Source organism: Ictidomys tridecemlineatus, chromosome 11, assembly GCF_052094955.1.
Source record: "Ictidomys tridecemlineatus isolate mIctTri1 chromosome 11, mIctTri1.hap1, whole genome shotgun sequence".
NCBI lineage: Eukaryota > Metazoa > Chordata > Mammalia > Rodentia > Sciuridae > Ictidomys > Ictidomys tridecemlineatus.
In genome coordinates, this window is record NC_135487.1 from 76,629,136 (window position 1) to 76,641,472 (window position 12,337).

Consider the following 12,337-nt stretch of genomic DNA (forward strand, 5'->3'; position numbering starts at 1 on the left):
AGAATCTAGAAGCCTGATGCGGAAACGCAGGACAGTTCAGAAGTCCCCAAAGCTAAAGCCATAGGTATGGCCTGGGCCCTTCCTCACCTCTGATCTCACAGCCCAGTATCCTGGGTGTTTTCTAGGTGTTCAGCAACAGCTGTGAGGCCAAAGCAACTGCTGCACTGGAGTTGTCTTACCAGCTTTTTTGTGTTGGTTACTGGGGATTGAACTCAGGGACACTAGACCACTGGACCACATCTCCAGCCCTATTTTGTATTTTATTTAGAGACAGGGTCTCACTGAGTTTGCTTGGCACCTCATTGTTGCTGAGGTTGGCTATGAAATTGCCATCCTCCTGCCTCAGCCTCCGGAGTCGCTGCAATTACAGGCATGCAGCACTGCGCCTGGCAGTCTTACCAGCTTTACTAGCCACATTAGCTTGAAAGCAGCTCTACCAAGCCCCTGAAGCTTATCTAAAATGTAGGGTTAACTTTCTAGGGGCTGATGTCTGCTGGCTACATGTGGCAATCTGACTAAAACTAGTAAACATTTTCATTCCTCAACCACACAGCTGTGATTCAGGTGCCTGACAGTCATATGTGGCTAGTGGCTATTTTAGTGGTCAGTGCAGATAAGAGCATTTCTGTCACCATAGAAAGTTGAACTGAACAGTGCTGTGACTCAGGGCATCATGGAAAGTCGTGGACAGTCAGTCATGGCGCCTGGGGCACTGGTTGTAGAAACAGAAAACTTAAGATAACAAGATAGTCTTGCCTACATCAGCTTTCTAAAGCCCAGCTTTTGTGGTATTATGAAAATCTAATTTTGTGCTTTGTTTCTTAAGAATATCCCTATCTTCTAAACATCCCATGTTCACACATGTGCATTTTAATGGGCACCCAGGGCTCTGGCTTTTCATTAGAGGACAGACACTCTGGAGGCCCAGGGACTGAGTACCAGAATCCCTTGACCTGTCAACCCTTCAAAAGTTGAACCAACTCCCACCTAATTCCTCAAGAAACCTTAAATTCCAAAGAGACAAAGATGTGCAGGACCTGAGGGGGCTTGAGGTGGCGGGGAGAGGGAGATCTCTGCTGCTTGCAGCGTCCCAGCTGTGTTGCCTGTCAGCCAGTGGCCTCAGACAGGCTATTCTCTTGACTCACTCTCTCTAGGAACAAAGCCAGGAAGGTCCTCTTTTTCCTGACCTATGCTGCACTCTTTGTGCATCTCCAGGCTTCTGAAAAGAGTCACCCGGGGCCAGGTGACATGACATGGGCTGGACTGGTGGGGCTCCTCTCTTGCACTGAAACCTGCTGCTTTGACACCTGCAAGGAGTTGGAAGGGTGGAAGACGCAGAGGCCTGCACTGCTCACCTTTCAATTATGTCCAGGCGAAGCTGGCGTCCGTGAGGCAAGGTAATGAGCTCCAGCCCTGAGCTCACACCCATGTTCCTCTTCATCTCTTCAGAGACTTCAAGTATCCTAGCAACCTGTCAGGAGCAAAGCTGAAATTCACTGGATCAGGAAGTGGGCTGGTCCCAGCGCATATTTAGCATGTGAAAAGAAATACACTAAACTGGGACAGTGGGGATGAACTTTACATTGTTGCATTTCTTCATAAGTAGCAGTGTCCAAAAATATGGTTCTTATGTATTTGGGCATTTTAATACACATACCAGAAATATAAAACTAATAAGTGGGGAGAAAGACTGGGGAAACACCCAAATTGGTCTGCAGAATCTGCAGATTTGGTACATATTCCTTCCCAGCCAGGGAACAGTTTAGTTCTCTGGGCTTTTGTCTGACACAGGCTGGATCCTGCTGCGACGTTCAGGACTGTGTATGTGCAGTCCATCATCCCTGCAGTGGAGAAGCAGAATCCTGCCCAAGCTCCCCTCTGCTGTGGGCTTTGCGATTCATGTTCTCACTGAACTGCCGGGGCTGGCTGCTATTACCCTTAATTACATCTCTCCCGGGTGCAGTGAATGCACCGTGTGTCTGGAAACTATTAAAAACATGTAGAGTGATTTGAAACCCCAAGTCTCAAACACACCCACACGTCCTCCTGAGAGGAGAGAGGTTTCCCTTAAACAAAGTCTTTGTCCGCATCAGCTCTCACCCATCTCGAGTCTAGTGTAATCAGTGGATCAGAATTAAGCATCAGTAGACCATTTACAATTACTACACACTGCAGTGAAATGTCACAGCTGAGTTGGTGTGTCTCCAACTGGGCTACCAGGCTTTGCAGCACACTGATGGACTGATAGTACAACATGCAGACCTAATGGGTCTAACCAAGCCTGGACACAGAGAGTGTGTCCCTCTCCTCTGTTTGGTGGACTTGTCCTTGACCATAATTACCCAGGCACACGAGCAGTGCAGATGTCTTCATCATAAGCCAGAAAAACATCTGGAAGTTTAGCCAATATTATTAACTCTGACCCTTAACTTCTGTGGTTAAGCAAAGAAACCACTGTGAGCCCTGGGGGATGAGCCTGGAACAGCTACCAGTGGGGAACCCCAGATGAGGATGCAGAATCCACACGGCAGTCTCACCTCCACTCTCTGGGCCTCAGTTTTCCCTTGTCTAATACAATTGCTAACTAAGTTCACTTTTCTCAAGGACTTTGCAAAGGATTCAAAGACCTTAAAACCAAAAGAGCTGAGCACGATGGCGCATATCTATGATCCAGTGGCTTGGGAGGCTGAGGCAGTAGGATTGAGAGTTCAAAGCCAGCCTCAGCAATGGCAAGGCCCTAAGCAACTCAGTGAGACCCTAAATAAAATACAAAATAGGGCTGGGGATGTGGCTCAGTGGTTAAGCACCTGAGTTCAAACCCTGGCACCAAAAACAACAACAAAACAAAACAGAAAACAAAACCCAAGAGCTATTTGGAAACATAAGTTAGGAATCATTTGCCATGTGGAAGTGGAAAGAATTCTGGCCAGATCCCGGTAAAGAGATTTACACCTTGGCCTTGGCAAGGCAACCCAAATGCAGGCCCTGCACACTTCCTCACGTGGTTAGACAGCTGTCCTGTTAGAGGTTCCAAACCCTGTTACCTCTGTGGGGACCCTCCCCTCCATGCACACTTTGTACAATGAGACCAAAAAGCTCCTCCTCACTAATTCAGCTCTGTTTTGGAAGTATTAACAGGCATTCTGCGAAACCTCTTCTGAGAATGAGAAGCCTATAGTCTGTCATCTGAGTTCCAGGAGCCACAACTGCTCACTCCAGGCTAAGCTACAGTACAATAAAATTCTGTTTTGGGGGGTGAGAGGGTGATTCTGGGGATTGGATACAGAGGTGCCTTACCACTGAGCTTCCCCATCCCTTCCTGTTTTTTAAAATATATTTTTTAGAAGTTGATGGGCCTTTATTTTGTTCATTTATTTATATGTGGCGCTGAGAATCTAACCCAGTACCTCACACATGCTAGGTAAGCGCTCTACCCCTGAGCCACAACCTCACTCTCCTTCCTATTTTTAAAGACACTGTCTTGCCAGACACTGTGATACATGCCTGCAATCCCAGTGACTCGGGAGGATTCTAAATTCAATGCCAGTCTCAGCAACTTAGGTTTAAAATAAAAAATAAAAAGGGCTGGGAATGTAGCTCAGTAGTAATATATCCCTGGATTCAATTCTTAGTGCTTAAAAAGAAAAAAAAATATTCTCACCAAGTTGCTTAGGGCCTTGATAAATTGCTGAGGCTGGCTTTGAACTTGTGATCTTCCTGCCTCGGCCTTCCGAGTAACTGGGATTTTAGGTGAGTGCCACTGTGCCTAACAGAATAAGGGGATTCTAAGCCCACACTGCAGGGCCAAGGAGGTGCCCAAAACTGTGTGGCTCACAGATGCGGAGGAAGGAGGAGCACTTGCAGAGTGAGGACTATGGGCTGGATCCAGCAGGGCAGGGTGGCATATGCACCCTAGAAGGTATACCAGCCACCCTCTGTCCTCCAAGTCTGAGCTCTCCCAGCTCTGTTAGATCTCTAGACTCTGCCTTTTCTTCCTCGTGCCACTGCCTTGGAGGCTGCTGCATGACCCAGGGCAACCTTTATGGATGCCTGGCCTGGCCCTCTTCCCAGGTGCAATGAAATTGCCAGGCTTTGCTTGCTGGCTCTGCTGCCTCCAAGCAGCACAGAGGGCTCAGATCCATACCTATGCACTCATGAGTCTGTCTCCCTCACTCAGTGATAAAGTGCTTTGAAGGCAGGAATCCAGAAGTAAAGACTTAGAAACACTGAAGAAAAGACCCCAGGGTCCTCCCTGTCCTACCCCATCCCTACCTTCTTTGACTCACAAATGAATCTTCTGTAAACCAACCTCTCTCTCTATGGATTTTTTTTTTAATTTTTAATATCTATTTTTTTAATTTATTATAAGGTGGACACAATACCTTTGTTTTATTTTTATGTGGTGCTGAGGATTGAACCCAGTGCCTTACGCATGCTAGGTGCACACTCTACCGCTGAGCTACAACTCCAGCCCCTCCCCATGGCTTTTGACATCTGAGCTTCTGCACATGTGCCTTCCCACCAAGCACAAGATGCTTTCTACATTTGTCTGGCCAATTATTCAGACTTCTGAACTCAGAGCACCCTGACTTCCCCCGCTTGTTTAAGGAGGACCACAGCTTCTGTGCCTTCCTTCCCCTGCAGAGCGTCTCCCACCCGGGTTGTGGTCCAAGTTCCCTATCACTGTCCTTCCCCACCCTTCCTCCATCAGACAGCAGTGCAGTCCCTCTAGGGCAGAGACCATGAGCCAGCCTGGCACACAACAGGCCCTCAATTAAGGCTGAATACAGAACACCTAGAAACACTCAGTGCTCACAGTAGGCCAGGCAAGGTGTCCATGGCTTTACCTGTATTATTTCCATTAGTCTTCGCTGATTATCTGGGTCCCTGTGTTCCATCTGATAGTTGGGGAGAGAAAGAGCCCTGCAGCCACTGAGGCCAAGGGAAATTCAGACTCAGGCAGCTCACCCCTGAGGTCAAGCTCTTAACTACTGCTCAAAGATGAGCAGGTGGGGCACAGGTTAACCGCTTGCTGTTCCTGGTGGTAGTGGCTCAAGGCCCCTAGCCAGGCCCTTGGGGGTAGAAGCTGGACACTGCTGGGCAGGCAGGCTCCAGGGCTCTCAGGACCTCTGCTATCCTGATGGCCTTCTGATCATCTATCCCTGGGCTGTGTGCTTGGGTGGGAACTGGAACATGGGGCCCAGATGCTGCCTGGCGCCTGATTCTGACTCCTGGGTGGCCTCATCTGGCTGCTGCTACATTTGGGGTGGAGAAGAATTTTCCTCTTAAGAGATGCTGGTTGTGCCTGCTGGTTCCAGGAAGAGAAGAAGGAAACTGTGGTGGATGGCAGGAAGGACTGGACGCAGTCCTGCCCTTGGGGCTGCGGGAGGCACAGCCCAGGCTGGCCCCTCCACTGCCAAGGGGTGCCCGAGAGCAGACAAGAGAGCGAGGCCCCACCAGGAGGGCATGAGGCCCCACAGAGCAAGAGCGAGGTGGACTGCATGTTCTTCAACTGAGAACACTCGCGCTCTTATTTCATAGCTGTCAAAGGCAGTGGGGAGGTTCCAGTACTGCAAAAAGTGGGTAGGTACCTCTCCCCTTCCTAGGTCACCATCAAGCCCTACCTGAGGCCACAGAGGGATTTATTCCACTTGGAACTGTTCAGTTCGCCCAGATCCATGTTTTCACAAGAGCTTCCTCTATGGAGAACCCAGGCAGGCTCAAGCCAGCCTAGAATCTCACTCCTGGCCTATTAGCACATTCTGCTCTCAGATCCAGAGCTCAGAGTGACTGGCTGACTTGAACAGGAGTCCTCAATTCTTTTACCTCCGAACAGGTTTAGCTGGCTTTAAAGTGAGGTAAGAATCGAACACGGCAGATTATCTGATCACCTGTGAGCATTGTCCAAGGACCCCTAGCCAATCCAGCCCAGCAAGACAACAAGCCCTTGTTTTTCCAGAGCAGAGTTTCCCTGCTTTCTTCTCAGAGCCCCTTAAATAGAGGTGCTGCCTCACCCAGAATGGTTCACCTCCCAGGCCTGGACAGTGAGGTAGGCCACTTACTGAGTCACCCCTCAGGCTCTGTTTTCAGGAAGGGATTTTTTTTTTTATTCCCAGGACCATCAGCAACTACCTAATAATGTTCCTTTAAGGCTGTTGTGGGGAGCCCTTCATCAACGACCCAACATGCTGGGGAGTGGGGTGGGGTGGGGGCAAAGACTGGATTTCCAGCCACGATTTCTGACTCAGGAAGAAAAATCCAATTCTTAAATAAGCCTTGACCTTTGAAGCGAATTGAGTTCCCTAAACTATGAATGAAAAGGGGCTTTAAATTTCACTGAGGCCTTGTCTGCTGCTCAGATGTGCAGGGATCAGCCACTTTATCCTGAGGAGGTGGCTGAGCCCTGCTCAGCCCGAGACACCTGTTGTCCAGAAATATCTCAGTGAATGATGAGGTTGCCTTGGGACCTCCTCTGAACCAAGGCCACCCACACCTGAAAGAACCACGTCTGATCAACAATGATGATGAAAGACAGTTATCAGAGACTTTTAGCGACAGATTCCAGGTTTGGAAAAGGATGTGCAGGCCAGGGTCATCTGTGTGGTAAACAAAGGCTATTTATAGAGCATATGGTAATGTGGCATTTTTTTTCATGCACCAAGTGTTGCCAATGGTGATCACCTGGAAACTAGAATTTGTGTGATTTTAATTTTATCTTAATCCATATAATTTGTTTTAAAAAAATCAAGCAATTATTGTAAAAAAAAAAAAACCCAGGTGGCTTTAAAAATGCTTATCCTAAAGACTATTTTAGTAACAGAATGTATAATGTATGTAAGTACAATGTATAATGAAATAAAAATAGCCAAGGCTCTGCTACTCCAAAAACTAGTTTTCATCTGTGGCTGACTCTCCTTTGGCTTGGCCCTTGCCAGTTCTGATGGGGTTGAGTCCAGGGGAGAATTTTTAACTCAGCACCAGGTGGGAGGAGGAGATTGTGCTGAAGCAACTGTCACCAGTAGGGGTGGGTGCAGGGAGCGGGCCCTGCCTTCCCTCTGTCCAAGGTGAAGTTTACAAGCTTTCTGGACAAAGGTTGTCTTGACCATGGTTCCCACCCTGTAAATAAATCCCCACCCCTGTGTTATCTTCAGACTTCAGACATAAGCAAAGCACTTAACTGGCAAGGAGGGGAGAAGCAAGACAGACATTCTCACGAACCTTCAAAAGGCCAGGAGGAACCTGGTGCCCAAGCACTCACCTTGCAGTCCATGCTCAGCAAGTGCTGGGCGATGACCTTGGGGTCGTTGTTAGTGAACAGTTCTTTTGCACGTTTCAGCATTGCTGTTTCCAGGGGCTTGTTCTCTGGAGGAAGGAGCTTTGACTCAAAGTCATTGGGCCTAAAGGAAGAGACAGTCTCCAGGAGAGGTATTACAAACTTGTCCTTGTCCTCCTGTCCATCACCCATCTGTGCTGCTGGCAGTTCCCAAGGTCTGGCCCCATCGTCCCCATCAAGGATCAAGTAGTTGGTTCCAGAGTTCCGGGGACCAGACACCCCATTCTGCTTGGCTGTTAGCAGCTCTACATGGCTGCCTTGGGCGCGTAAGGGCAGCTTTGCTCCTCTGTCACAGCCTGCAGCAGAGGCTGGGTTCAGTTCACAGTAGTTGGCCTCCGAGTTGAGCCAGGCAGCTGGTGATGGGGGAGCTCTGAGGAAGGGCACCTTGCAGGGCTTGGGGGGCGGCTTGGGGCACAGCTGGCTGTCAGACCCCCGCAGCGCCTCCCCTGTTCTAGCATCTGAGGAGACCCTCCGAACCAATGCTGGGCTCAGGGTGGGTTCGCTGCCTGTCCTGAACACAGGTGAGTTCGGGCAGGGGCTTGTGTCCATGCCTGGGGACTGGGGAGGCAGCTTACAGCCTGTGGAGGATAAGAGAAGGTCAAAGAACACTCGCTGTGTGGAGATCAGAGAACAAATAAAACTGGAGGGACATGGCAGCTCCCAGCCCTCACTTCATAACCCTGGGTTTCAATTTTCCCTCCCCAAAGTAAACGGTGTGGCTGCCCAAGCCCACTCCAGAGCAGTCTAGAACTCTGTGAGTGCTCGGCTGGCCCCACCCCACACTCCTGGGGCAATTCTAAATCCTAGGGACTGCCTGTGGACAGCTGGGCTGCAAGGTCATTTCTGGCCATAGACAGAGCAGGAAAACATGTTGAGCTTGGAGGACAAGGAACAGTGCTGTCTTGCCCTCAGAAAAGAAGCCACATAGCATAAAGCATCCTGAGTCACTCTCAAAGCTAGGGCAGATCCCAGACAGCGGGAAAAGGAAAAGCTAGAAACACTGTAAAGGGAGACAAAGACATTGACACAACCCACACAGAAGTAGTTCACGAAGAGGCATTAGGAAAAATCACTTCATGGTCCCAAGGAAGGTCACTGATGTAAAGTAAAGAAAACAACAAATAAACAAACAAACACCAAACAACCCCTTAGCCTATTAGTGTATTTGGTTACTAGTTTCCCCATACTTTATCATTTTTGGGGTTCTGAAAGGAGAAGGGAGAAGGGAGGTCCATCTGGACAGCTGCTCCGCCGGAAGCCCCAGGATCAACCCACCCACCTCTGCCCAGGGAGGGGACTAAGGGAATAGGCTCATTCATCAGGAAGACAGCCAGTCATGCAATGGGCTTCGAATCAGAAAACTTGGGTTCAAATGCTAGGTGACACGGGACTGGTAACTTAACGTCTCTATGCCTTAGTTTCCTTAACTACAAAATGGGGATAATCACACTCACCTTGAAGGCTTGTTATAAGGCTTAAAGGTTCACATGCATAAAGCAGCAGGCTCAGCGCTTTGCAACCAGATACAGTTCTGCAAACCCTTTCCCCTCCAATCTGGAACCTTGGGTCCTTTTTTAGTCTAGGTGACTAGATGGAGCAGGACCACAGGGCACCCCTTTTCTGGAAAACTCCCAAAGACGTACCAATTGGAAGGTGACTTTCCGACTGGTGGGCTTTGAGGGCTAAGGCCCTCCTGTCCTGCATGTCATCCAAGCAGGCTGGCTGGCTGCCGCTCTTCTCTTTATTCCTGAAGTCAAAGACAAGCGGGGCAGAAACATGTCATTAAGCTGTAAAACCTTTAGGCAACGTCATGGAAAGTTAAAAAAAAAAAAAAAAAAAAGGGAAAGAAAATTGCTCAGAATGAGATTGCTATGCATACCCTAACAGTAAAGGAATGTCCACGAAGGAGGAATTACTGATGGGGCGATTACTATACAACACTGCCGTGTGCTCCATCCCACGCCCCCAGGACCAAGGCAGCTAAGTCCTAGGGTGCCTCCTCTCAGCCCTTCCATCCTGTTGAACCGAGCAGGGTAAAAGTTTCATGGTACTCCCGGGAAAATCTGATGAACTGGAATGTGTACTTTTAACAGAGCCTAAAATTACTTTCAGACCCCAGGGGAACGACTTGTTTAACCAGCAGGCGTTTTACACAATGCTTCACCATGTCAGCTGGAAGGAAGCTGTGGGGCACTTTCCATTTCAGAGCAAATCTCAGCGTCCCACAAGTCATCTGCGGGATTGCAGGGGAGGCTGTCACACTCATCCTCCTGGTTGCCTGGGGGGACCCTCAGAACACCCCATCCCGCTGGGCTGGAAAGGCAACTCGCCTGGTCGGCAGGCAGCAGCCAGAGGCGCAACACACCCCCACACAGGGAAGAGGTGGAAGGTAACTCCTGTCTGTCCTTCCAGATCAGAGAGGGAATGTCCCTCATCGGCACCCAGCAGTGGAAACTCCTGCTACAGGAAAAGGCACCCCACCAGTCAACTTAGACAAACTTTAACTGGCCTGGCCATAAGCATAAGACATTCTTATGTTATGGAAATCATCAAGTTCTTTTTCCTACCTTTGATAGCACCAAAGAAACAAATTAAAAAAAAAAATGCTCCCAGCAACAGAGTAAGTCCAGGAACCCTTCAGAGATAAGGCAAGGCAGAGGGTAAATTCCAATGGAAATGGCTTTGGAGAAGCGACATGTAATCACTGGTCACCCCTTGGTCAAACGCCAGGGCCAGAGCAGCCTGCGGAAAGCAGGGCCAGGATAACCTGGATGAGAGCACACCTTTGCCTGGGGCCGGCCAGCAGCCAGCCAACCAGCATGCCTGACGTCAGGGAGCGAGGCAGCAGGCCAGGGCTGACGTGGGGGAGCAGGGCAGGGCGATGGCCAGAGGGGCCATGTTGGTGTTTGGTCCACCCTGCCCCCACCTCCAGGCCTTTCCGGCCTCTGCCTGAGCGCCTGAGCGCAGTGGTGCAGGCTGTACATTCCACAGGGCAATCAGGGTGGCTCTGGAGGCCTGCCTCGGCAACCTGGAGACTTTCTCAATCTTTCATTTCTTATCTTTCGAAAGTTTTTTTTTTTTTCTTTTTTTTTTTAACCAGTATCACTGGAGGCAGACCAGGAGACTCGTTGAGCATACTCCCAGCTGAGTGTTGCCCCAAACTGGCTCCATCCATCACACTAACTCCTGGCTCCAAAAGCTGAGCAGCCAGCCCCCATTCCCAAAGGGATCAGAAGAAAAAGCACCCTTTACTGTTTCCAGGGATCTTGAGTTCAGTCTTACCCTGAAAGGGAGGACTTCCATTTTTGTCTCCTTGCTACAACTACCCCGAGTTAGTTGGACCTTCTATTCCCTCCTAGACAATAATAGTTACTAGGATTCTTAGCACTTACCTAATACTATGTGCCTACACTTTTCTAAGCACTTTGCTTAGCTTAAGCCATTCAACCTTCACAAGCTTCATCTTTCTGGGTAAACAAAGGGAAGCCCAGAGAGGTGAAAGCATTTGCCTGGGGTTGCACAGCTGGTCCGCATGGAGCCATGGAGCCTTAGCCAGATGCTGACTAACATGTACCGGAGCCTCCAGGCAGCACACAGCTGTAATTTGTGTTACTCAGAGTCCTAAATTTTTGCAATATAGAAATTACAGTTCATGACATGTCCTCTTGGTCCAGACAGAAAACCAGTGAGTGGAATTAAACATGTTGGTTATGCACGTCAGCCGAGAAGCCAGGAGCTGGGGCAGGCTGTGTGACAGGAGGGAGGGGCCGGGGTGGTCTAGGTCCCAGCCTCTTCTCTCTTTCTCTCCCACGCCGTTGGGTAAAATGCACATGGACTCCTGACTCCTCAAGACAGGTCCTGTACAAATCAGCTTGGTGAGCCTGCCCCGGGGGTGCTGGGGGTTGAACCTGAGGTGCTCTACCACCCAGTTATATCCACAGCCCTTTTTAAAATTTTTATTTTGAGGGGGTGGAGTTGTGGCTCAGCGGTAAAGTGCTCGCCTAGCATATGTGAGGCCCTGGGTTCGATCCTCGCACACATAAAAATAAATAAATAAAATAAAGGTATTGTGTCCAACTATAACCAAAAAATAAATATTTAAAAAAAAATTTGAGATAGGGTCTTACTAAAATGCTGAGGCTGGCCTGGAACTAGCGATCCTCCTGCCTCAGCCTCCCAAATTGCTGGAAATACAGGTGTGTGCTGCTGTGCCTGGTGCCACTTGTTTATCGACTCAGTTGGGAACTAACTGTGCACTGCCTTGTGGCAGCCATCTACTAACAGTGGCCATTATCACCAACATTCTTTACTACTTCTCTATTCCCATTGGCTGAACTAAGCCCAGGTACCCCAACCAGGCCTGGAGGTCCTGGCACCCCCTGATGATGCCCTGACCCACCTGAGGAGGTTCCCCCTGGGCAAGCTCTGCTCCCGGGCCTGGACGCCACCCACGGTGAGGCTCAGCCTCTTGGCCACGTCCGGCCTTCCTTCGGTGAGGCTGCCTTCCCGGGCCCGGCCTGGGGACGTGCCATAGCGCTCCTCCAGACACCGAAGAGGCACCGTCCTGTTGATGGGCTGGAAGATGATGGCGCCGCTCTGCTGGGAGACGGGCCGCCGGTTGCCCACATAGCAGCGCACCAGGCCGGGGATGGAGTCGAAGCTCTCCATCTCAAACTGGTACTGCACGCGGCTGTAGGCCTCGCTGAGCCGCAGAACCGTCCGGTGGATCTTGAAGTGCTGAGCCAGGTTCTTCCACTGACAGGTCAGGACAAAGTTTCCGGGGCTGGACAGAGAGTCGCGAACCAGAAAGTCACCATCCCGTTGCACAAGGTTTTCAGACACCTGTGGACAAAGTGGTGAGTGAGGAGGAGGGAGTGTGGACTCTTGTGCCTTTGCAGAGCACTGGGACCAAGGGAGGACAGCACCTGGTGTCTCTTCCTCGGTTGGCTCCTGAGCTTGTCAAATCTGACATCTATTGACCGGACCACCTTCTACGCGCCAAGC

At 49.9% G+C, this 12,337-nt stretch overlaps 1 protein-coding gene across 3 annotated transcripts in view; it reads right to left on the reverse strand.

The window, feature by feature from the left end:
- Bcar3 (BCAR3 adaptor protein, NSP family member) overlaps positions 1-12,337 on the reverse strand; it is a 114,031-nt gene that overhangs the window by 10,452 nt on the left and 91,242 nt on the right. For 2 of the 3 annotated variants that reach the window (XM_005327713.4, XM_005327714.5), the window contains 4 exons: positions 11,733-12,175; positions 8,977-9,080; positions 7,259-7,911; positions 1,356-1,471 (listed from right to left, as the gene is read on the reverse strand). In XM_005327713.4, coding sequence (XP_005327770.1) covers positions 1,356-1,471; positions 7,259-7,911; positions 8,977-9,080; positions 11,733-12,175 — 1,316 coding nt within the window. Of the gene's footprint in view, positions 1-1,355; positions 1,472-7,258; positions 7,912-8,976; positions 9,081-9,900; positions 10,079-11,732; positions 12,176-12,337 lie in introns of those variants that run through there. The other variant, XM_078026760.1, reaches the window with a different exon arrangement.